This window comes from Myotis myotis, unplaced genomic scaffold (genome assembly GCF_014108235.1).
Source record: "Myotis myotis isolate mMyoMyo1 unplaced genomic scaffold, mMyoMyo1.p scaffold_m19_p_12, whole genome shotgun sequence".
Lineage (NCBI taxonomy): Eukaryota > Metazoa > Chordata > Mammalia > Chiroptera > Vespertilionidae > Myotis > Myotis myotis.
Window position 1 is genome coordinate 72,454,616 of NW_023416316.1, and position 27,340 is coordinate 72,481,955.

Sequence of the window (27,340 nt, forward strand, 5' to 3'; positions counted from 1 at the left end):
TAAACCTCAGTTTACTCATCGGTAAAATGGGCCTATCTCTCTCACAGTGTTGTCAGAAGGATCAAATGCAATAACAACACACGTACAGTGATTCACACAGTGCTTGACACCTAGTAAATATTCAGTAATTGTATTTGTAAATCTGTTGCTTGAAAGTTAAAAAGTATTTTTCTTTAATAACAATTTCACAGACAGTGGTTATGACCTGTTTTAATCCATAGCTGATCCATAGCATGATGCTCTATAGACTGCAACCATTTGTGTAGCGCAGTTTCTACAGGAAAGTTTTTTGGAGGCTCCTCCTGTGTGTCCGAGGGGTCCTCCTTCCCCTTCTGGGAAGAGCGTGAGGGGATATCTGTCTAACTCTGAGCCACTGGCCTATGCGGGCCTGCCGGGCCTTATCTGTCTTCTTCCAGCCCTGCTTTTCTGAAGTTGCCTTTCACCCGTAGCACAGTGTTTTCCACGTTCCTCCAAAGATGTTCACTGTTTTTAATAAGCAAGACATACGCTGGGGTGCAGAGGTTCCCCACTACCCAACAACTCCTTCGATGTCTTCCCTTCACCAACACTTCTGGGCCATTTCTTTGCAGGAGCTGGCGTGGAGCCAGGGAATGGGTACAGGGCAGGAAATGAAAGACAGGAGACACAGGGTAGCAATTTCTAGTAGTTTCTCCTTCTCTTCTCCCTCAAATAACTCTGTAGACCTTGTCCTGGATTAACCCTGGGGCAAGACTAGAAGCTGAAGTTCTGTAGGGTCTGTCTCAGGGGCAGACAGAGGCAGGAGAAAGGGAGGGCTGGAGGGCTGGCCTCGTCCGACCCTCATGCTAACTTCGCATTCTCATCCCGAGCGTCAACTCTTCTGGGAAGTCTGGCAGGAGCCCCTTCTCCCACCTCCCACACCTGGCAAAGAAGCGCTGCCACCATGCCCCCAACCCTGCACCACCCAGCACACCTGGGCCACGCGATGGATGCCCTCTTTGTGGCGCCAGAGCTCTGGCTGCCATTCCCCGCCACCTCCCACCCTGCTGTACTTTATGGCAGGAGCTGGTGGCCATTCAGTCAAAGATGACTCAGCACTTCCTGTGTGGAACTCAAGGTGCCAGGCGCAGACCAAACAGTGAAAACAAAGCAGCCCTAACGTGTAGCCTTAGCAGTTCTGGGCCCCACGGGAGGCGTGCATCCTCACACCCGCCTCTGGGACGCGTGTGAGGCAACGAGGGGAGGGCAGGCTCGGGTGAGGACAGGTGGTCAGGGCTAGCGAGGTGAAGAGCGGCGGGAAGGGCTTTCTAGCAGAGGAACAGCAGCCTCGGTGGCGCTGAGAGGGGAGGAGCAAGGTCAGAGGAAGAGAAGCCCGAGGGCAGAGGTGAGGTGACGTGTGACGCGGCTGTGCAGTCCCACAGGCCGAGGTTAGGTTTTCGGGCTTGTTCTGTGATTATTCTGGCCCCAGGACTTACACAAAGTGCCGGCATGAGGTGACCTTCCAGACCGCTCTGCAGCATGGAGAGCGGAGTGAGGCCAGCGCGCGTGCAGGGCGGCAGGCGCTGGCGGGGCTGGGACCGTGGCCGTGGGAGCGAGTGGAGAGCACCTGCAATGCACTTGGTACCCAGAGGAACTGGCAATGAGCTCGATGAGAGGTGCAACAGGTGAGGGGGGAACCATGGCTACCCCAGGTCTCCTGAGTAAGGAGAGGGATGGACATTCCGTTTAGTGACATGGACAGAAGGGACGGTAACAAGACTTGGGAAGGATTAACTAAGAGCTCAGTCGGGATGTGTGAATTTAGCATAATCTAAAGGAGGTATGAAATAGGTCCTCGAATATCCAAGTCAGGAGTTCTGGGGAGAGGTCTGGGCGCTGCCAGGTGTACGGAATGGCGAGAGAATGAATGGATCTGCGGGGAGAGGTCTGAGTGCGGAGCAGAGGGCCGGGCCTGTGCCCTGAGCACTGCCAACGGCATGGAGGAAGAGGATTGCAGCCGGGAGGGGGAGACAGGCAAGCAGAGAGCAGTATCACAGAGGAACAGAGGCAGGCTGCCTGGGCCCGGCACAGCTGCGAGGCCACGCGGAGGGGAACAGCACTGCTCTGCGCAGGCCCTGCTGGGCCTCCCCAAGAATACTGTTTTGATGAGCGATGGAGGCGAAGGCGGGGTCGATGAGGAGAGGGGGTGGGAATGCGGCAGCATGGAGTCAGAAGGACGGCGGTGAAGGGAGCGCCACCAGAAGGCCGCGCGGGGTGGTGGCCTCCTGTGCTCCTGCAAAGCCGTGTCGGTGTTTGGGGACAGCGCGCTGACTGCTGAAGGGCCAGAGGCAGAGGAGCACCCAGGGAGGCTGGAGAAGCCATTGCTACCATTTACTAAGGGCTTGCCTGGGAGGACGTGAGCATTTTCTTTGTATTTTAACCCCCATAACAACCCACAGGGATAAAACAGGGACCATTATTATCCTTAATTTATAGACAAGGCAATTGAGGTCAGAGAGGGAGCAGGACTGACAGCTTTGATCTGAATCAAGAGGTCTGGCACTATAGCTGGCCTGCAGCCTCCGGTTACATGTCTCCCCACCCTGCAGGCAGGGGAGTGAAGGGTGCTGCTCAGAGGAGGGGGGTCTGGCCTGGGGAGGGTTCTGGAGCCCCCATCACAAAGCCAGGGTCCCCCCAGGAGGCAGAGAGCTCTGAGGTGAGAGGGGAGAACTTGGCTCTTCAGTGGCTCCTACGTTCCCCAATAGCAGGGACGGTGTCGGAACTGCTGTCATGACACCATATCTTTTTCAGGATCCACAGAAACAAATATGTGCACCATTAGACAAGCTTCTCGTGTCAGTGAGAGCTCTTCAGAGGCAGCACTACCCCTAACCCTGAGCAGCCATCTGCATGACGTGTGATTTCCACCTTTAGCTCACAGTGGCTGAGCCATGCCCAGCAGCACCAAGGTGCGAGCTGTTGAGAATGAACAGTAGATAAATATGAGCAAGTGTAAAAATGAAACTAGTGTAAAATGGTAGATCCATCAACTATCTGAATTAAAAGGTTCTGCTTAGTTACAAATTTAAATAAGAGTTGCAGAAGTTCTACACTCAAGTCAGCAAGTAATGTGAACCCCGAGAAAGAAGACACTGACTAAGAAGGGCTCCTGGTTGCTAACTGGGCTCAAATAAAAACAAACAAAAAACAAACCAACAAAAAGCCAGAGCCTCGCAGCCATTTCACACAGGGGCCTCTCACACAAGCCACTTCAAGGAGAGGCCCTCACTGAACTGCTGGCAGCACTGTTTTTGCCACGTGGGCCAGCCCTTGTAAGGCGGTCCTGGAGTCCTATTTCAACCAATAGGATTGAGGCTTTCCCCATCCAGTTGGAGCTGTGCAGCTCCGACCAACCAGAGTGGCTCTATTCTGACCAACTGGGACAGTGCCTTTTGGACCAAGCAAACTGCAAGGATTTGGAGGCCTCATTTGCATGAGGACAAACCAGGGATCATAGACAGAGGCTTCTGCCCAGAGGTCCCCTCTAGCTTTGAGAGTGCACGTTCCCTTTCCACTGAAAACAGGGCATTGTGTTTGTTTTCCAGCTGAGCTGAAACATGGAAAATGTCTGGATGGAGCAGAGAGGACCAGACCGGCGTAGGCCAGAGCAGATGGCACAGGCAACGCAGAGTGGAGCAGACCGGCCAGCACAGCACAACGCAAACCTGCAGAGAGCAGAGCAGAACCGTCTAGCCTGCCAGGGGCCTGGCCCTGGGGCTGCCTCGCAGCTCTGCTGTGTCACAATGGAGCGGTTTCGCACTGAATAAAGTTTCCTTCTTCACATCACTCCCAAATTGGGGGTTCCTGTTGGCACTGAATTGGTGCCAATGGCCATCGGTTGACAGTTCGTACAGTAAGTGGCCCTCCCTTATCTATGGGAAGTATGTTACAGGACCCCTAGTGGGTGCCTGAAATGGCAGATAGTACCTAACCCTGTATATACTATGTCTTCCCCTATATATGCATACCAATGATAAAGTTTAACTTATAAGTTAGGCACAGTAGAATAACAACAACAATTAATAAAATAGAACAATTATAACAACATATGTGATAAGTTAATGTGAATATGGTCTTTCTCTCAAAATATCTTATTGTGCTGTATTCACCCTTCTTAGGATGATGAAAGATGATACAATGCCTATATGATGAGAATAAGTGGGGTGAATATGGTGGACAAAGGGAAGATTTCATCATGCTACTCAGAATGGCATGTAATTTAAAACCTTATAAATTATTTACTTTTGTAACTTTCCATTTAATCTTTTTGGACTGCGATTGACTGCAGGTAGCTGAAACCATGAATAATTGGGGGCTACTGTAATATTTTTGTTCTATACTCAGACACAGTTTGAAAAATGTGTACATTAACACCTGTCTTTTGATTAGTGCCTTGACTTCTGTGAATGATTACATTTATGGATCCAGTGTTCAATATGTGAATTATCTATTATCAATAAAATCAATTTTGGAGAAAGCAAGATGGTGGCATAGGTAAACACCTGATATTGCTGCCTCACACAACCACTTCAAAAATACAACTAAAAGACAAAACGGACATCATCCAGAACCACAAGAAGGAAAGAGAAAAGCACTGAGACTCAGAGGAGATGCGGAGGTAAAGTGCAGAGGTACGGAGGCGCATGCCGAAAGGGCTGGCAGCTGAGGACACGGTTGTCTTTTTCAATCAGGAGGGAGTCTCAAGCTCCTGACTGCTCTGAACTCCAGTTCCGGGTGAGTCTCTGGGGACCCAGACTCACACGGGGAGAAACTGGACTGTCAGGCAGCGGTTGGAACTCGAGGGCGCCTTTCTCTCAGAGGTACTTGCAGCGATTACTGGGACACTGAGACTAGGGGCCTCTTAGGGTAGGGCTGGGGAGCAGCCATAGCTGCTTGCTCCGCCCTGTTGATCCCCTGACACCCCACCCCACCCAAGCTGTGCACAGAGGCTTTTGCATATGAAAGGCCTGGCCCTTTGCAAGGTGAAAATTACCTAACAAACTGCAGCTGGATCAGAGAGACCCAGAACTTCCAAAAGAAGGTCCAAGGCCCCACAGCAGCTTGCATTGCGTCACAGCTGGGCCTCATCTGGGCACCTTCAAACCCCAAACAAAGAAAAGGAATTTGCAGATCTCTCCATAGCTCCTGCTGAGTAGCCTCAGGCAGAGGCTAAATTAGCACCTCCTTAGAGATCTAAGAGCCAGTGTACCCAGTGGTCAGAGTGGGGCCATCCAGATTACAACTCCTCAGATCCATAAGGGACACACTCAGGGGGCAGACTGTGAGCAGCAAAGCCCCACTGAAGCAAGTCTTGCCCCAGAAGAGTGTCTCCAGCTCAGAAGTTCTCCCACTGCAGACATAGCTGATTCTCACAGCCAATTGGCCTGGAGGTCAATTCCTCCCAGTGATACCTACAACAATCAAGGCTTAACTACAACAAGACTGTGCACAAAGCCCACAAAGGGGTGCACCAAGAGTGTCCACCTCAGGTAACTGGGGAGGCTGAGCTACTGGGCCCTATAGGACACCTAGCACAGAAAGCCACTCTATCACAACACAGGGAAGCATAAAAAATGCGGAGACAAAGAAACAAGTCACAAATGACAGAAATGGAGGAAAGCAAATTACTGGATATAGAGTTCAAAACCACACTTTTAAGGTTTTTCAAGAATTTTCTAGAAACCGCAGATAAATTTAGTGAGACCCTGAAGAACTCTAGTGAGACCCCGATAAATTTAGTGAGACCCTCAAGAAATCTAGTGAGACCCTTGAGGTTATGAAAAAGGACCAACTAGAAATTAAGCATACACTGACTGAAATAAAGGAAATTATGCAGAGTTCCAACAGCAGACTAGAGGATCGCAAGAATCAAGTCAAAGATTTGAAATACGAAGAAGCAAAAATCACCCAACCGGAAAAACAAAAAGAAAAAAGAATCCAAAAATATGAAGATAGTGTAAGGAGCCTCTGGGACACCTTCAAGCATACCAACATCTGAATTATGGGGGTGCCAGAAGAAGAGAGAGAGTAAGATATTGAAAACATATTTGAAGAAATAATGACAGAAAACTTCCCCTACCTGGTGAAAGAAATAGACTTAGAACTCCAGGAAGCGCAGAGAACCCCAAACAAAAGGAATCCAAAGAGGACCACACCAAGACACATCATAATTAAAATGCCAAGGGCAAAAGACAAAGAGAGAATCTTAAAAGCAGCAAGAGAAAGTCAGTTACCTACAAGGAAGTACCCATACGACCGTCAGCTGATTTCTCAACAGAAACTATGCAGGCCAGAAGGGAGTGGCAAGAAATATTCAAAGTGATGAATAGCAAGAACCTATAACCTAGATTACTTTACCCAGAAAAGCTATCATTCAGAATTGAAGGTCAGATAAAGAGCTTAACAGATAAGAAAAAGCTAAAGGAGTTCATCACCACCAAACCAGTATTATATGAAATGCTGAAAGGTATCCTTTAAGAAGAGGAAGAAGAAGAAAAAGGTAAAGATACAAATTATGAACAACAAATACACATCTATCAACAAGTGAATCTAAAAATCAAGTGAATAAATAATCTGATGAACAGAATAAACTGGTGAATATAATAGAATCAGGGGCACAGAAAGGGAGTGGACTGACTATTCTCAGGGAGGGAAGGGGTGTGGGGGGTGTGGGAAGAGACTGGACAAAAATTGTACACCTATGGATGAGAACAGGGGGTGGCTGGGGTAAGGGCAGAGGGTGGGGTGGGAACCAGGTGGAGGGGAGCTATGGAGGGGAAAAAGAGGAACAACTGTAACAATCTGAACAATAAAGATTTAATTTAAAAAATAAAATAAAATAAAATCAATTTTGGCCCATTCAGTGTGGCTCAGTGGTTGAGCGTTGACTAGGAGGTCACAGTTTGATTCCCAGGCAGGACACATGCCTGGGGTTTCAGGCCCAATCCCCCATAGAGGGCGTGTAGGAGGCAGCCAATCAATGAGTCTCTCTCATCATGGATGTTTCTATCTCTCCCTCTCCCTTCCTCTCTCAAATCAATAAAAAAGTGTATATATATCCATATATCTCTATCTCTATATCTATATCTATATCTATATATATTTTTTAAGTGAAAACACAACCTAGAGAGTAGGAGAAAATGTTTGTGAAACATATGTCTGATAAAGGACTTGTATCAAAAATAAAGAACAGCTTAATAATAAAAAGAAAAGGAACCTAATTTGAAATGTACAAAGAATATGAATAGACATTTTTCTAAGAAAGATATCCAAATGGGCAATAATCACATGAAAATATGCTAGACATCATTAATCATCAGAGACATGGAAACAAAAACCACAATAAGATAGTACTTCACACCCACAAGTCACGGTTAGAAGAAAAAGTTAGATAGTAACAAGTATTGGCAAGGATGTGGAGAAATCAGAACAGTTATACAATGCTGATAAGAATGTGCTGATGCAATTGCTTTGGAAAACATTGTCAGTTCTCAAAAGTGTGCGGGGCACTGAGTAGCAGGGGGCAGTCCGTAGGACGCAAAGGTTAATCCCAAAGGTTAATCCTAAATTCCACATTTATCACCTATCAGATGAACACCAACCATATGTGGAATACTGTGCCAGGTGGAGGGGGGTTAAGGATGAATAAATACAGGGCCTGTCCTCCCGTTTAAAACACTCATATTTCCTCAACGTAATAAAAGCCATACAGGACAATACCATACTCAATGGTGAAAAGCTGAAAACTTTTCCCCTAAGATCAGGAACAAGACAAGGATGGCCACTCTCACCACTTTTATCCAACATGGGATTGGAAGCCCCAGCCCAAGCAGTTAGGCAAGAAAAGAGATAAGCCTGGCCTGCACGGCTCAGTGGTTGAGCATCCTCCTAAAAACCACAAGGTCGCGGTTCAATTTCCGGTCGGGGCACATGTTTGGATTACTGGCTTGATCCCTAGTGTGGAGCGTGCAGAAGGCAACCAATCAATGATTTTCTTTCATCATTGTTGTATCTCTCTCTTTCCCTCTCCCTTCCTCTCTGAAATAAATAAAAACACATTAAGAAAAGAAAACTGTACTTTGTTTCCCTGAAATACTCAACTTAGTGAGGCAATCATTGGTCCCATCCTCTGCAAAAGGAGACAGTAGGTAAAGGAATCAGTCCAGCTAATTTTATCACCAAGGGCTTTTTATAGCTACAATAAAAAACTAGAATGTGGATCTGGTTCTTTGTAAGAAAGGTTCCCGATGAGAGTGTGCCTTCTGTGGAAGGAAATGGGTTCCAAAGCTGTCCAAGAGGCGGGGGAGGAGAAGGGCCTCCTTGGATGAGACAAACACCTGTAGTTCTTCACTTTTCTAAACCAGAGAGATCAAGGACCACCTCGTCTGCTGGACAAGTCCACACAAATTGAGACCAGCTTCTCTGGAGAACTACTTAATTCCAAGAAACTGGAAAGAATACTTCCTATCAGATTTCAAAGGTATACATCCATTAAAACCTGTTATAGCATGTACAAGGGTGGGCAAAAGTAGGTTTATAGTCCTGAGTATGCTAACATTTATTCTTATTTATTTTTCCATTATATATTTCTCCATATGTACAGCTGTACACCTAATTTTGCCCACCCTTGTATATTAAACTGGGGAAACTGTGCCATAATTATCACTTAAACCTGCAGAAAAGTCACTTCTCTAAGCAAAGAGCAACTACACCAAGCAAAGGATATGTCCAAGCCCAAACACACTGGGCTATCTCTTACAATCAATACCAGCAGGTTTTTACTTGAAAAGTAACTTTGCAATGACTAATTTTATGACTGTCTTATTAAGATTTTTAAAAAGTCAGGAAGTCTCAATCCTATATAATAAAAGGCTAATATGCAAATTGACCGAAAGATAGAACCACCAGTTGCTATGATGTGCACTGACCACCAGGAGGCAGATGCTCAATGCAGGAGCTGCCCCCTGGTGGTCAGTGTGCTCCCACAGGGGGAGCGCCGCTCAGCCAGAACCTGGTCTCACAGCTGGTGAGCATAGTGGTGGTGGCAGGAGCCTCTCCCACCTAAGTGGCAGTCAGACATCCCCCAAGGGCTCCTGGACTGTTAGAGGGCACAGGCTGGACTGAGGGACACCCCCCAAGTGCATGATTTTGTGTACCGGGCCTCTAGTAAATGAATAAATAGAAATGGGAGTTTCAGTTACTACTACTTTGCTAACTTTCTGTTTTTGAAATTACACTAGCCTTTCTTCACTTAGACATTCACCTATATTATTTGACAACATGTAAAGCCTGATTTTTCTCATCTGAGCTGAAAAAACACAGAACTAGAAGCTTGGTTGAAGGTTAGATTTTTCTTGCAATTCCTTTTGTTTTCTCTTAAGCATCTTTGGAGGCTGTATTATTAGCTCTTTCAGATTGGAATTTAGCTTACATCTGGCCTTAGTTCCATGACATTTTCATTAGGAAGAAAAGATATAAGCTTAAGAAAGCTAACAAAACATTATAAAAAATAACAACTTTTTATCAAAGTCAATAACAACAACTGTTAACAATTATTGGCTGTTTACTCTGTGGGCCAGGCAGTGTGCTAAGTATATCACAGGCACTGGACCCACTTAAACACGTCCCAGTGTGCCTGGGACAAGTGTATATCTGCCATCTCACCATAATTATAAAAGGCGCCTTGTTTCACTCTTAAAAGTTTCATGGTCCACAATTTACAACTGCATAGTTACCCTACTTAACACTCACGGTTACCCCATAAGGTCTGTTGGTTGATCAGCCATGCACCCATTCTTTCTTTCATTTGTTCACTGGCTCATTCATTCCAGCGTATAGAAGAAAAAAAATACTCTATCCAGTCCAAACTTCTCAATATTTTTGAAGCAATGGATATAGATTTGCTTTAGAGGACATGTCTTGTGGAATTACTTGTACTCCACAGACTTGAGAAAGGATCTCAGCAGCCCTCCCAGGAAGGTTTTACGCACTCTGCTGTCTGCAGATGGTATGATGGCAATCCCAGGGAGAGACCCTAAAGTTAGGTTGACATTTAGGCCAAGAAGTAAAAATTCCCTAGGTTATATAAACTACACAGAGGGGCATGCATCTGTTGCTTAAAAGAATACAGGCAGCCCGTTTCTGAAAAGACATGACTGCATTTAGAAGCCAAAGCCAAAGACACTCAGCCAATTGTAAAACAGATGAAATTCCACTGGTGTATTGTGAGAAACAGTTGGAAGGCTAAACACAGGGCAGGCACAGTGGTCAAAAAAAGTATTTGGTTTCTAAATGACCAGGCAGCACATTTGGGGAACAGGGGGCCAGGGGAAGGCAGGCATTGGGGGTGGGGATGGTATTTACTCTGAGTGACTGAATCAGCCGTCCTGTGTCAACATGTGGCCAGGATGCTCCATCTACGGAATGTGTCCATGGAGAGGCTCCAGCTCTTACGCCACCGCTTAGGGGACTTGCTGAGCTGAAGCCATAGGAGTTGGACAAGTGGAAGACCACCCAGCATTTCTGGACAGTCTGTTCTGTACGGAATTCCAAACTGAATAACTTTTATTAGTTGCTGAGGGAGAATGTGTTATCACAAGTAAAATAAATAGCAAGGAGTTCGGACCTGGTCATGGAACCGCTGCCTCTGCTTTCCATCTGAGCATTGTGGGTAGAGTAAGAGTGGCTATTCTCTAAGCATCTCTCTTCCTTGCCAATAATTTCTAAAACAGTTTTGGGGTTTCACAGAGGAAGTGGAGGGCCAATCTCCCTCTTCCTTTTAATTCAATGCTTGATGAAAAAGTAAGGTTGGAAATACTGGATGCTAAGATCATATCCTATATAATAAAGAGCTAATATGTTAATTAGACCAGACGGCGGAACAACCTTCCGGAACGACCAGTGGCCAAGGCAGCTGGGGCCTTGAGGGCCGAGGCAGCCAGGGCTGTGAGGGCTGAGCCCCTTGCATGAATTTCATGCATTGGGCCTCTAGTTTTTCAATAAAATGCATTACTAAATTAATCAGAAACAGAACTGCAAAGGTGAAAGGCAAAGAGCATTTTACTTAAAAGTAAATACTTTGAAAAACTGTTTGGAGTGTGGAAAATGTAAGCTATAGTAGAGTAGAGCTTACACACTGTAACCTGCAGTGTGTACTCAGGTAAATGACTGAGGGCACAAGCAGGGGAATCACACCTATCATATTAGGAAGTTTTTTCAAATGAATTTGTACTCAATGTCTGACATAAACAGCAAAGATGACTGACTTACTGGGTAAATTCTAACAGAGGTTTAGAGTAGTTAGAAAAAAAGACTTTACATTTTAACCATGAAAATTATGTTCTGATTTTAAAAATAATCAAATGATTTAACTTTCTATTTCTCTTTCTAAATCTCACCTTAACAAATTCCTGGACTGTAACACTTCATAAAAAACAAAATTACAATATGCATTCCAATTGTTGAGAGTGATATGAACAAAGACAAATACCCTGCACTAAGCTCTCCTCTGAGTGACAGGACGACAGCGGTTCTGAGGTTGAGCACTTTCCGAATGTAACACTGTAATAAAAGTCAATCTGAAGGTGAGAAGAGCTGCTTATGACAGCCAAGAAACAAAACAAAAGACACAATAAAACTTTAGGAATGAGAAATGTGCAAAACATATTTTAAAGTCTACTGAGATACTTTAAAAATTATATTAGATGTCTACATACTTGTTAAACTATATATTTAACATGAGCCTCTTCAGAAAGAGCATTAGTCTTTCCTAAAACTAGATAAATTGGTTTCAATGTTTATTTGAAAGATAAAACAAGAATTCCCTGAAAAAAAAGTGTGGGAACAAGCCCTAAAACAAAGTATACTGATACATGAATATACAATACGCCAAAGAATCAGAAGAGAAAATAACAAAATAGCCCACTACGTACAGAAATGGAGTATTCAATGAAAGGAGCATCTTAAGGGGGCAGGAGTTTAGGAGGATGGTTGCACATTTTATCACACTCAAGGTGGCAGACTAACTGAGGGAAGACTGGCATCTTTATAATGTTTAGGCTTTCTATGCACCTGACCAAGAACGCTATATCTTCCTATTTTTCAGGTTTACTTTTGTCAACTTGGAGTATTTTATATATTTTCCACATTCTGTACGGATGTTTACCATGTCCAAAAACTGACAAGATATTTCAAAGAATTTAATAACTCGATGGTCAGAAATTTGGCATTTTGTTGAAAATTAGTAGTGTTGAACAGCTTTTCATATTGGCCATCTGTATGCCTTCTTTGGAAAAATGTCTATTCAGATCCCCTGCCAATTAAAAAAATTTTTTTTCCTTTATTGATTTTTAGAGAGGAAGGGAGAGGGATAGAGAGATAGAAACATCGATAAGAGTGAAATATTATCCATTGGAGGCAGGGATTGAGCCTGCAACCCAGGCAGGTGCCCTGACTGGGAATCAAACCAGTGATCTCTTGGTTCATGGGTCAACACTCAACCACTGAGCCACACCGGCTGGGCACCAATTTTTTAATTGGGTTGTTTGTTTTTTTGTTGTTGACTTGTATGAGTTGAAAACAGTATGGAGAGTCCTAAAAAAATTAAGAATAGAATTACCATATGATCCAGTTATTCCATTTCTGGATAATTATCTAAAGAATATGAATAAACTAATTTGAAAAGATATATGCACCACTATGTTCACTGAAATATAGCCAAGATATGAAAATAACCTAATTGTCCACCCATGGATGAATGCATAAAGAAGATGTGATACACACACACACACACACACACACACACACACACAGACACGCGCGTGCGTGCACGCTCACGTGCACACACACTAACACAATGGAATACTACTCATCCATAAAAACAAAGAAAATCTTTCCATTTGCGACAACAGGGATGGACTTTTAGGGTTTATGCTAAGTGAAATAAGTTAGACAGAGAAAGACAAATACCATATGACTTCACTTATATGTGGAATCTAAGAAACAAAATAACTCAACAAACAAAAAACAAAAACAACTCACAGGTAGAACAGATTGGTGGTTACCAGAGGGGAAGGATTTTGTGGGTAGGTAAAATAGATGAAGATGATCAAATGTTGGTGATGGATAGTAACTAGACTTATAGTGGTGATCATTATGTAGTGTATACAAATATCACATCTATAATAATAAAAGTGTAATATGCTAATTAGACCGGACAGCCAAACGACCTTCCGGACGAAGCCACAGCTGTGAGGGCCGAGGCAAGCCACCGCAGCTGTGAAGGCTGAGCCCCCTTGCAGGAATTTCATGCATTGGGCCTCTAGTCTATACTAATAAAAGCCTAGGTGGTCCTCATGCCCTCGCACGCAATGTCATCACAAGATGGCCACCACAAGATGGTGACCACAAGATGGCCGTGTGCACAGCGGAGGCAGGGCCCAGCGGCCACTCCGTGCAGTGAGGCCTGGGCGTCCCGCAGCTCCGCTCGGCACAGAGGAGGCCGGTCCCGGCGTCTCTGTTGCCTTGCGTGGAGGAGGCGGTTGTGGCAGGGGAGGGCAGGTGGGGGTGACCAGGCTGGCAGGGGAGGGCAGTTGTGGGCGATAGGGCCAGCAGGGGAGGGCAGTTGGGGGTGACCAGGCCAGCCGGCGAGGGCAGTTGTGGGCGACAGGGCCAGCAGGGGAGGGCAGTTGTGGGTGACAGGGCCAGCAGGGGAGGGCAGTTGTGGGCGATAGGGCCAGCAGGGGAGGGCAGTTGTGGGCAATAGGGCCAGCAGGGGAGGGCAGTTGTGGGCGATAGGGCCAGCCGGCGAGGGCAGTTGTGGGCGATAGGGCCAGCCGGCGAGGGCAGTTGTGGGCGATAGGGCCAGCCGGCGAGGGCAGTTGTGGGTGATAGGGCCAGCCGGCGAGGGCAGTTGTGGGCGATAGGGCCAGCAGGGGAGGGCAGTTGTGGGTGATAGGGTCAGCTGGAGGGCAGTTGTGGGCGATAGGGCCAGCAGGGGAGGGCAGTTGTGGGCGATAGGGCCAGCAGGGGAGGGCAGTTGTGGGCGATAGGGCCAGCAGGGGAGGGCAGTTGTGGGTGATAGGGCCAGCAGGGGAGGGCAGTTGTGGGCCATAGGGCTGGCAGGGGAGGGCATTTGGGGGCAATCGGGCTGGCAGAGGAGGGCAGTTGTGGGCGATCAGGCCAGCAAGGGAGGGCAGTTGTGGGCAATCAAGCTGGCAGGGGAGCAGTTAGGCGTCAATCAGGCTGGCAGAGGAGCAGTTAGAGGGCGATCAGGCTGGCAGGGGAGCAGTTAGGCGTCAATCAGGCTGGCAGAGGAGCAGTTAGAGGGCGATCAGGCTGGCAGGCAGAAGCAGTTAGGGACAATCAGGCAGGCAGGCAGGCAAGCGGTTAGAAGCCAGCGGTCCTGGATTGTGAGAGGTATCCCAGATTGGAGAGGGTACAGGCCAGGCTGAGGGACATCCTCCCCCATTCACAAATTTCATGAATATTATATTATAACTAGAGGCCCAGTGCACAGAATTTGTGCACTTGGGGGGGGGGGGTCCCTCAGCCTGGCCTGCACCCTCTTGCAGTCCAGGAGCCCTCAGGGGATGTCTGACTGAAGGCTTAGGCCCGGGGGGAGCGGGCCTAAGCTGTTAGTCAGACATCCTTAGCGCTGCCGCAGAGGCAGGAGAGGATCCCGCCACCACTGCTGTACTCACCAACCATGAGCTCAGCTTCTGGCTGAGCGGCACTTCCCATGTGGGAGTGCACTGACCACCAGGGGGCAGCTCCTGTGTTGAGCGTTTGCCCCCTGGTGGTCAGTGTGTGTCATAGTGACCTGTAGTTCCACCTTCTGGTCAATTTGCATATTAGCCTTTTATTATATAGGATGCTATACACCTGCAACTTACATAATGTTAGATACCTATTTTATCTTAAAAAAAAATAGTAACTTCCTCATAGGATTGTTGTGAAGTTGTAATGAGATATTATATGAAAAACCCTTAGAACACCTCCTGAAACATAAAGCAATCAATAAATGTTAGTCATGATTACTTAAAGAAACCTCTGTAATTAATATGCAAAGGGCTCTAATAGATAAAACAGACAATATATAAGAACAGATGGGTAATGTAAGCAGAAAGATGGAAATCCATCCCCCAAAATATACTACAGATAAAAAACACTGTAATAGGAATGAAGAACACTTCTGATGGACTTACTAGTAGCTTAACTGAGGAAAGAATCTCAGAACTACAAGACCTATCAATGGAAATCCTGAAAACCAAAAAGCAAAGAGAACAAAGACGGAAAAAATCCCCAAAATAGAATAGTCAACGAATGTGGACAACTACAAAAGATGTAACATACATGCAATGGGTGTAACAGAAGAAGAAAGAGAAAGAAATAAAAGAAATATTCGAAACAATAATGACTGAGAATTTTCCCAAATTAACATCAAATACCAAATCACACTTCCAGGAAGCTTATGGAACACCGAGCAGGATAAATGCCAGAGCACTACACTGAGGCATATCATTTTGAAATTACAAAAAAAAAATCAAAGACAAAGAAAAATCCTGGAAGAAGCCAAAAGAAAAAAAAAATCTTATATACAGAGGAACAAACATAAATTACTTCCAACTTCTCAGAGACCATGTAAGCAAGAAGAGAGTAGAATGAAATATTTAAAGTGCTAAGGGGGCAAAAGCACCATGTAGAATTCTGTGCCCTGCAAAATTATTCTTCAAATGTGAAGAAGAAACAAAGATTTTTCAGAGGCTAACAAAATTGAGAGTATTTGTTGCTAATAGACCTAACTGCCTTTCAAGAAATGTCAAAAGAAGTTCTTTAGAGAGAAGGAAAATAATATAGGTCAGAAACTCAGATCAACATAAAGAACATCAAAGAGAGACTACCTGAAGACAAAATAAAAACTTGTATTTTGCCCAGTCCAGAAAGCTCAGTTGGTTAGAGTGTCATCCCCATACACCAAGGTTGTAGGTTCAGTCCCTGGTCAGGGCGCAAACTAGAATCAACCAATAAATGTGTAAATGAATGGAACAATAAATTGATGTTTCTCTCTCTGTCTCTCTCTCAAATCAATCAATAAATTTTTTGTAAATGACTGAGATTAACAAAGTGGATTAAAAAACAAGACCCAACTACACCTTGTCTACAAGAAACCCCTGTTAAATATAAAGACACACATAGATTAAAGTAAGTGGATGGATAAAGATATACCATGCTAACACGAATCAAAAGAAAGCAAAAGTGGCGAGATTAATTTTAAACAAAGCAAGAAAACTTACCAGCAATAAAGCTCATTAAATAATGATAAAGGGGTCAATTTTCAAAGAAGATATAAAAATCCTTAACTTGTATATGCTCAACAACAGAATGTCAAATTATATGAGGAAAAAACTAATAGAATCACAAAGGCAAATAAATGAATCCACTATCATAGTTGAGCTATAACTGGGTATAACTTCCATCTACAGATTTCTCCATCCAACCACAGCAGAATATACAGTTTCCTTAAGCTTCACATGGAGCATTCACCAAAAATAGACCACATTCTGGGCTATTCAACATACCTTAACCAATTTGAAAGAACAGAAATCAAACAAAGTTTGCTCTCAGACCACAACAGAATTTAACTAGAAATGAATAACAGAAAGAAAAATTGAAAATCCCAGTGACATGGAGATTCAATAATATACTTCTAAGTAACACATACATCAGATAAGGAACCTGCGGGGCCATGACCAAGTGAAATTTGAAATTTTCCAAGTGATGAGATCTGTCAAGGTGTCTCTTGTTATGTCAATGAGGTGACTTTTGGATTTCACCTACAGATGGGGGCTGGTTGACAGGAGAACCAACCATATGACTAGAACAGCCGTGGGCAAACTACGGCCCATGGGCCGGATCCAGCCCGTTTGAAATGAATAAAACTAAAAAAAAAAAAAAACAACCGTTCCCTTTTATGTAATTATGTTTACTTTGAATTTATATTAGTTCACACAAACACTCCATCCATGCTTTTGTTCCGGCCCTCCGGTCCAGTTTAAGAACCCATTGTGGCCCTCGAGTCAAAAAGTTTGCCCACCCCTGGACTAGAAGGTCTGAACTTTCAGTCCCATCCCCCTGACCTCCAGGAGGGAAGAGAGGCCAGAGTTTGAATCAATCACCAATGGCCACGGACTGCATCCATTACACCTATTAATGAAACGCCCATAAAAGTCCAAAAGGAGAGCTTCCAGGTTGGTGGACAAGTGGAGATTTGGGGAGAATGGCACCTGGAGAGGTGCATGGAAGCTCTATGCCCTTTGTCCATGCATTGCTTCCACATGGCTATTCCTGAGTTATATCCTTTATAATAAACTGGTAATCTCTGAAGAAAATATTTTACTGTGAGCCATTGCAGCAAATTAATCAAACCCAAGGAGGGGTCGTGGGAACATCTGATTTATAGCCTGTCAGTCAGAAGTATGAGTTATAGGGAAAACATATTTGCCAATGTCATATCTGATAAGGGCCTAATCTCCAAAATTTATAGGGAACTCATACAACTTAACAAAAGGAAGATAAACAATCCAATCAAAAAATGGGCAAAGGACCTAAATAGACACCTTTCAAAAGAGGACATTCAGAAAGCCAAGAGACATATGAAAACATGCTCAAAGTCACTAATCATCCGAGAGATGCAAATCAAAACAACAATGAGGTACCATCTCACACCTGTCAGACTGGCTATCATCAACAAATCAACAAACGACAAGTGCTGGAGAGGATGTGGAGAAAAAGGAACACTTGTGCACTGCTGGTGGGAATGCAGACTGGTGCAGCCACTATGGAAGACAGTATGGAGTTTCCTCAAAAAACTGAAAATGGAACTCCCATTTGACCCTGTGATCCCACTTCTAGGAATATATCCCAAGAAACCAGAAACACCAATCAGAAAGGATATATGCACCCCTATGTTCATAGCAGCACAATTCACCATAGCTAAGATCTGGAAACAGCCTAAGTGCCCATCAGCAGATAAATGGATTAGAAAACTGTGGTACATCTACACGATGGAATACTATGCTGCTGTAAAAAGGAAGGAACTCTTACCATTTGCAACGGCATGGATGGAACTGGAGAGCATTATGCTAAATGAAATAAGCCAGTCAATGAAGGAAAAATACCACATGATCTCACTCATTCATGGATAATAGAGACCATTATAAACTTTTGAACAATAATAGATACAGAGGCAGAGCTGCCTCAAACAGATTGTCAAACTGCAGTGGGAAGGCCGGGGAGGGTTGCGGGGCAGGAGGGAGTGGGGTAAGAGATAAACCAAAGGACTTGTATGCATGCATATAAGCATAACCAATGGATATAAGACACTGGGGGATAGGGGAGGCTAGGGGACTGTCAAGGGCGGGGGGAAAAAAAGGACACATGTGTAATAACCTTTGTAATACTTTAAGCAATGAAAAAAAAAAAGTATGAGTTATAACCTGGACCTGTGATTGGTATCCTGAGTTATAGGGTGTCAGCAGAACCCCCAATTTAAAGCCGGTTGGTCAGAAGTACAAATAATAACCTGGGTTTGTGATTAGCATCTGAAGTGGAGGGCAGTCTTATAGGATTGAGCCATTTACCTGTGGAATCTGATGCAATCTCCAGGTGTATAGTGTGAAAATTGAACTGAATCACTGGACACCCTGTTGGTGTCTGAAAATTGCTTGTTGTTGCGAGGAAGCCTACACACACACACACACACACACACACACACACACACACACACACACAACACAAATACACACACATACACACACAAATACACACACACACACATACTGGGTCCAGGAACCTAATTTAAGGACCAAGAGGATTTATTCCTAGCATAAAAGGATGGTTCAACATCTGCAAATGAATCAATGTGATATACATTAACAAAATTAAGGGTAAAAAGGTCATATCATTTGAAAAGATGAAGCAAAAAAACACTGAACAAAATTCTACATCCATTCACGATAAAAACTCTCAACAAAGCAGGTGTAGAGGAAATGTACTGCAACAGAATAAAGGCCATATCTGACAGCTGACATCACACTCAATGATGAAAAACTAAAAGCTTTTCCTCAAAGATCAAGAACAAGATGGACGGTTACTCTCACTACTTTTCTTCATCACAGTCCTGGAAGACCTGGCTGGAGATATTGGAAAGAGAAAAAAAAGGCATTCAGTTCTCAAAGGGAGAAGTAAAACTGTCTCTATTTCTAGATGACAGGATATTACAGAATATATGAAATCCTAAGGAATCCACCCAAAACTGTTAAAACTAATAAACAAATTCATTAAAGTTGTAGGATATAAAATCAACAGACAAAACAATAGCTGTGTTTTTATACATTAATGATAAACTACCTGAAATTTTTTTTTTTAATTTCCATTTGCAATTTCATAAAAAGAGTAAACTATCTAGGAGGCGAGCAGTCTCCCAACTGAAAACGGTGACACCGAGGAAGAAACTGACGACACAAATGGAAAGGCACTCCACGCCCACGGGTGGAAAATTAATGTTACGATATCCACACTCCTCAAAGCAATCTACAGATTCAATGCAGTCCCCATCAAAATTCTAACTCAATTTTTCACAAAAACAGAAAAAAAATCCTAACATTTGTATGGAACCACAGAAGAGCCCTAAGAGCCAAAGCAATCTTGAGAAAGAAGAACAAAGCTGGAGACAGATGCTTTCTGATTTCAAACTCTATTAAAAAGCTATACTGCCCAACTGGCGTGGCTCAGTGGTTGAGTGTTGACCTATGAACCAAGAGGTCATGGTTCGATTCCCAGTCAGGGCATATGCCTGGGTTTCGAGCTCGATCACTGGTGTGGGGCGTGCAGGAGGCAGCCAATTAATGGTTCCTTCTCATCATTGATGTTTCTATCTTTCTCTCCCTCTCCCTTCCTCTCTGAAATCAATAAAAAAAATATTTTTAAAAAAGATTGCTAAAAAAAGCTATAATAATCAAACCTTATGGCATTGGCATTAAAACACATACATAGGTCAGTGGAACAGAAATAAACCCACGTGTAAATGGTTAAGTTAAAAAAAAAAAAAAAAAGAGCCTAGAGTATGTAATAGGAAAAAGACAGTTGCGCCCGGCTGGTGTAGGTCAGTGGTTGAGCGTTGACCCATGCTCCAAGAGATCGCTGATTCAATCCAGTCAGGGCACATGCCTGGGTTGTAGGCTTGATCCCCGGTAGGCGGTATGACAGAGGCAGCTGATTAATGTTTCTATCTCTCTCACCTTTCTCCCTCTCCCTTCCTCTCTACAAAGAAAAAAAAAACAAAAAGACAGTTGCTTCAATAAATGGTATTGGGAAAACTGAATAGCCACATGCAAAAGAATAAAACTGGACCCCTACGTTATACCATATGCAAAATCAACTCAAAATGGACTAAAGAACAGAATATAAGACCTGAAACCATAAAACTCCTAGAAGAAAATATAGAGGATAAGCTCCTTAACATTGGTCTTGGCAATGATTTTTTTGATTTGACACCAAAAACAAAGGCAACAAAAGCCAAAATAAACAAGTGGGACTACATCAAACTAAAAAATGTATGCAGAGCAAAAAGCTTCTATAAAAGGCAACCTATGGAATGAAAGAAAATACCTGCACACCATATATCTGATAACGAATTAATATCCAAAATATATAGAGAACTCATATAACTCAATAGAAAACAAACAATCTGATTAAAAATGGGCAGAGTAACTGAATAGACCTTTCCACAAAAACACATGCAAATAAATGCCCAACAGATACATGAAAGGTGCTAAACACAACTTATCATCTGGGAAATGCAAATCAAACTACAATGAGATATCATCTCACTTCTATTGGATGACTATCATAAAAAAGACAAGAAATAACAAATGCTGGTGAGAATATGGAGAAAAGCAAATCCTTCTGCACAGTTACTGGGAATGCGAACTGGTGCAGCTGCTATGGAAAACAGTATGGAGATTCCTCAAAAATTAAAAATAGCCCGGCCGGCATGGCTCAGTGGTTGGGCATCGACCTATGAACAAGGAGGTCACAGTTCGATTCCCAGTCAGGGCACATGCCTGGGTTGTGAGCTCAATCCCCAGTGGAAGCGTGCAGGAGGCAGCCAATCAATGATTCTCTCTTATCATTGATGTTTCTTTTTCTCTCTCCCTTCCTCTCTGAAATCAATTAAAAAAATATTTTAAAAAATTTAATAGAACTACCATATGAACCAAAAATCACACTTCCGGGTATATATACATATACAAAAAGGAAATGAAAACAGAATTATCAAAAAGATATCTGCATTCCCTTGTTTATTGCAACATTTTTCACAATGGTCAAGATATGGAAACAACCTAAGTATCCATCAATGGATGAATGAATAAAAAAAGATGTGATATCTATATTATATATATATGTATATGTGTACATAATAAAATATTATTCAGCCACAAGAAAGGAAATCCTCTCATTTGTGGCAACATGGATAGACCTATGAGGGCATTAAAGCAGACAGAGAAACACAAAAACCATATGATATCACTTTATGTGGAATCTAAAAAATCTGAACTCATAGAAACAGGCTAGAATGATGATTACCAGGGACTGGAGGCTGGGGGAATGGGGAGGGGTTGGTCAAAGAGTATACAAACTTCCATGTATAAGATGAGTAAGTTCTGGGGACCCAATGTACAGCATGGTGATTATAGGTAATGACACTGTACTCAACACTTGAAAGTCACTAAGAGAGAACTTAGATGTTCTCACTGCAAAGAACTTATGTGACATGAAGGTGGTGGTCCTTCTGCAATAAAAAAATGTATGCATAAAGCACTTCTGTTACATAACAAAAAACAAAAATGGTTTTCTAAAGGAAAAGCACTTGCACAAATGTTTGAGCTGCAAGATGACTAGCCTTTTTAAAATGGAAATTTCCAATAATACCTGGCAGACAAACAATGGTTGTTTAGACTTGAGTATTTGCACATCTTTCTCAAAAATTAATGAACACTAAATACTTCAAGTACAACAACTTCAGTATTTGTAGCCAATGATAAATTTGAGAAAATTAGCCAAAGAACTTATATGCACTGCCCATGGACATAGACAATAGTGTGGTGAAGGCCTGGGGTGATGTAGGGGCTGAGTGGAGGGGAACAAAGGAAGGGGGACATGGGGGAATACTGTCAACAATAAAAAAATTTAAAAAAAGAAATTAGAATCTTGGAAAATTCATTTTTGTCAACATGAGCTTGACAGCTTCCCAATACTTAAAGATATTCCTGATGAGACTGATGGTGGCAGAAATTAATTAATGTAAGTTTTGATACTATAAATCAAAACATGTCAATGTTGGGGATATCTGCATAACAATGAACCAGTATTTTCGCAATGAACCATAAAGAGAGCTACAATGTCCCGCTTGGGCAAAAACCCACTAACAGTGCAAGACACACCAGTAGGTTTTTAATGTATCAGTATAAAAAGCTCATTGATACAATTTTATATTCTACATTACAACTAACTTAAAAAAACCACCATTTTCAAATTTTGGTGAAGTTTGCAAGGAGAATATCCAGTGTTCTGAGATATCTATTAAATACTCCTGCCTTTCCCAACTATATGTCTGTGTGAGGCTAGATTTTCTTCATATACTTCAACCAAGACAACATCTCACACCAGACAGAATACAGAAACATACATGAGGACCCAGCTATCTCCTTTTAAGTTAGACAATAAAAGAGATGTACAAAAATGTAAAACAATGCCACTCTTGTTAAATAACATTTTGCTTGGAAAAGGTCATTGTTGTTTTTTAACTTTATTTTTTTTTAAATATATTTTATTGATTTTTCACAGAGAGGGAGGGAGAGAGATAGAGAGTTAGAAACATCGATGAGAGAGAAACATCGATCAGCTGCCTCCTGCACATCTCCTACTGGGGATATGCCCGCAACCCAGGTACATGCCCTTGACCGGAATCGAACCTGGGACCTCTCAGTCCGCAGGCCGACGCTCTATCCACTGAGCCAAACCGGTTTCGGCATGTTTTTTAACTTTATTATTGAACTAGAGGCCTGATGGATGAAATTCATGCAAGAGTAGGCCTTCACAGCCCTGGCTGCCTCGGCCCTCACAGCCTCAGCTTCATCCGGAAGGTCGTCTGGCTGTTCGGCCAGTTGGTCGATTTGCATATTACACTTTTATTATTATAGAAGTATTACAAATGTCCTCTTTTTCCCCCCCTTTGACCTTCTCCACCCCACTCCCACTCCCTCTCCAGGCCTTCCCTGAACTGTTTGTCCATGGGCTTTGCATATATGCATAAAAGTTCCTTGTTTAATCTCTTCCCATCTCACCCCCCTTCTGAAATATGTCAGTCTGTTGCCTGTTTCAATGTCTCTGGATCTGTTTGGTTTATCAGTTTATTTTCTTCATTAGATTCCACATATAAGTGAGATTGTGTGATATTTGTCTTTTTCTGACTGGCTTATTTGCTCCTAGAGAGTATTATGCTAAGAGAAAAGGTCATTGTTTTTAATAAAAATATGCTATTTGTGTTAACATGTAATCAATTTTTTGTTATTTTTAAATGAAGTAAAATATTTTTAAATTTTCTTATAATTTCAAATATGATAAATATTGACAGATATGACCCACATGTTAACAAAGCTCACTAGGATCCTAATAATTTTTAAGAACATAAAGTGGGTACTGAGACATAAACATCTGAAAACTGCATTTCCAACACACTGCAGAAATTAAGAAAAGGAAAAAACAAGGTTGGGTGAGAGGATAAACGGACACCACTTACAGCAAAAAGGCCTCATTTACAGCATCGAAGAACTCCGGCCAGAGCATTTCCTGAGGTTCATGGCCATGGTAGGTGAGCAGAGCTTCCACCAGTGGTTCAAAATCAGGCAGAGTAACAAGTGGGATACAAACTCGTGATAGGGACCTTACTCGTTCAGGAGCCATTCTACAGAGTAAATAAAATAAGAAATAATTAGCCAATCTTAGAGCCACGTGTAATTAAAGACATGTAACATCTTCATGCTGAGCAGGCTGATGACAGTGACTTGCTCTGCCCCGCCCTAAAGAGGACCATCCTAACACCATCTGCGAATGCTCTTTTGTTACTCACTTCTCTAGAAAGAAACCCCATCTGCAGTTCTCATTTTAACATCACTTATTTTCAGGACTTTGTCATAACTCACTATGGGCACCTCTAACGTGTGTTTTTTTTTTAACCTTTTAAAAATACACATTTTTAATTGATCTCAGAGAGGAAGGGAGAGGGAGAGATAGAAACATCAATGATGAGAATCATTGATTGGCTGCCTCCTGCATGCCCCCACTGGGGATTGAGCTTGCAACCCAGGCACGTGCCCTGACTGGGAATCGAACCAAACCGTGACCTCCTGGTAAATAGATCAACGCTCAACCCCGGAGCCACACTGGCCGGGCTCCAACTTATGCTTTAATGCCACTGAGTTGGCTCTGACTCCTGGCAACCCTATGAATTAGTATCCACAATGTCCTGCCCCCAAAGTCCTGCTCAGCTCCTGTAGACTCATACCTTCTTTTATGGAATCAGTCCATCTTGTATTTGGCCTTCCTCTTTTCCTGATACCTATTTTCCCCAGCATTATCATCTTTTCCAAAGAACCCTGCCTTTTTGTGATGTACCCAAAGCAGGACAGCTTCAGTTTTGCCATTTCTACCTTCAGCAATGTTTCAGACAATGTGCTCTAGGACCCACATATTCATCTCCAAGTTACCCTGCCCAAAACAGAACTCTTGAATTCCTTCCCCAAATGTTCTCTTACCCTGTGCTTACCTCTCTCATTTGCTCAAGCCAAAACCCCTGAAGTCCATTCTTGATAGCTCCCTTTCTCTTATGCCCCTTATCTGATCCAGCAGTAAATACTGTCTATTCATCTGACTACCTTTCAACACTTCCATTGCTACCCCCTAATTCACTATCACTCCAAGTCTGGGTTACAGTAGAAGCCTCCTAACTTTCTCCCTGCTTCTGCCATATCTCCCACTGTTTATCATCAGAACAGTTCCAGCAAATCTTTAAACATGCAGATCACTTCCCTTGTCTGCTCAAAGCTTTGCAATGGCGTCCCAACTCACACAGAATAAGCAGTCTCATACTAGCCACGAAAGCCCTCCATGGTGGGCCCCTTCTGTTTCTCTGGCTTCATTTCCTCCCACTCTTACCCTTGCCTGCTCTGCTCCAGCTTTGCAGGTCTCCACCCACACAGGTAAGGTCCTGTTGGAACACATGGCTAGCTCCTTCACGTCATACAGGCCTGAGCTCCAATGCTGCTTCATGTGAGGGTTTCCCTGACCATCCCATACAAATGCACTGACCAATATGGAAGCAATCAGCATATGTGGCAATTTAAATTTATTGAAATGAAATAAAATTTAAAATCCCATTCCTCTGTGTTCAACAGTTACATGAGGCTAATGGCTTACCATATTGGACAGTGCAAATTTAGAGCAGAAAGCTCTACTAGTCAGCAGTTTAACATAGCAAAAGCCCTGCCAGCCCACTGTGTACGTCCTATCTCATTCACCCTGTTTTACTTTTCTTCAGAATACTATAATGTATCTGATTGTTTAGTGTTCACGGTCTGTTTCTTCCTGCTAGGACATCAGCTCTGTAAGGGCAGGCACATTTTTTCTATTTTGCTCACTGCTCTATTCCTAGCATGTAGGGACAACTCCTTATACATATTACATGCTCAAGAAATAGATAGAGATCAATAAAATGAAAGTTTGAAATGTATGCAATTAGATGTTTTTCTAGGAATATATAATCACAAATCTTGTAGTCTTATATTTTGTGAAACACAAATGGAATCACAGTAGAACTTACAGCTGTCCTTCATTTTACTTGCTGCCTATTATTAAAAGAGCACGTGAGTGCTATAATTTAACAACATCCTTATTTATAGGCACTGAGCTTGCTTCCAATTGTTCACTATTATAAACACTGCTGCAGGGGTTCCCATCCTTGCATGTGCCTATCTATGTCTCATGTAAATATTTGTGTAGTAGATTGCATTCCAAAAGACTACCAGCTTACTTTTCCACTCTTGCCAGTGATATTATTATCAGTACTAGTGGTCCAGTGCACAAAATTCGTGCACATTAAAAGGGAATTAATTAGAGTAAATATTTTAATATTGCTATGTGCCCTTTCTCTATAATAGAGGTGTCAGAGATGAAAGAAAATTAGTAAAATGTGTATGAAAATCTCCCTCCTGTCAGAATCTGGGGCATGCTGCGGGATCCAGAGTCAAGTCCCCACCAACCTGCGCACACCTTGAAATTGTGCGAGACTCAGACCCAACTGGCCCCACCCCCATCAAGCCCCACAGGGCAGGGGGCGCAGCCTCAGGTCCCCCATCAAGCCCCACTGGGCGGGGGGCGCGGCCTCAGGTCCCCCATCAAGCCCCACAGGGCAGGGGGTGCAGCCTCAGGTCCCCCATCAAGCCCCACTGGGTGGGGGGCGCGGCCTCAGGTCCCTGCTGATGGGCTGTTACAGCATGATGGTGTGACACCATTTGCTTATTAGCCCTTCATTATATAGGCTTTTTATTTCTTGCTAATCTGGGCAAAATTATCCCATTGCTTTCATGTGCACTTTCCTGATAACTTTCTAGATTATTAATGTTTGTTACCCACTTGTATTTCCTCTTCAGTGAATTTGTTTTTAATCCTACCAGACCTGAGGCCCTGAACCTAACTGTCCCCTATACCTGGGCTCCTGAGCATTAAAGAGAAAAAACCAACATGATATAGAAAAATGTTAGTTACATGCAAACACGTAGTTAGAAAAAGATGGAACTTGGAGACATTGTAGAAAATAGGTCTACCTTTCATCTACCTTTCATCTAGCGCCAATATTCCACCCTTGTGTGGAAATTACCAAAAAATCGGTACAGTGGTCTAGTAGGGTTAAAGGAGTGTATTTAGTGCTATACACTTACTATATTCAAGGTTGTTTGCAAGTGTTTGAGACACAAGAGCAAACACAAAGCCTAGTAATGGAGCCAGATGATATCAAGTGCCATGGTGAAAGTAAAGCACACTGAGGGGTCAAGGAGGGCAGGGACTTAATGAGGTAAACATTTGAGCAGAAATCTAAAGGAAGTGTATGAACAAACCATGTACATATCTGAGAGGAAAACGTTGCAGGCAGATACAAAGCAAATGTAAAGGCAATGAGTGTCTGAATATAGCAAGGAGTCCAAGG

General features: G+C 43.2%; 1 protein-coding gene across 2 annotated transcripts in view; it reads right to left on the minus strand.

Moving 5' to 3' along the window:
- FANCC (FA complementation group C) overlaps positions 1-27,340 on the minus strand; it is a 268,319-nt gene that overhangs the window by 31,745 nt on the left and 209,234 nt on the right. For both annotated transcript variants that reach the window (XM_036331404.1, XM_036331406.1), the window contains one exon: positions 23,879-24,043. In XM_036331404.1, the coding sequence (XP_036187297.1) occupies positions 23,879-24,043 (165 nt within the window). The remainder of the gene's footprint in view (positions 1-23,878; positions 24,044-27,340) is intronic.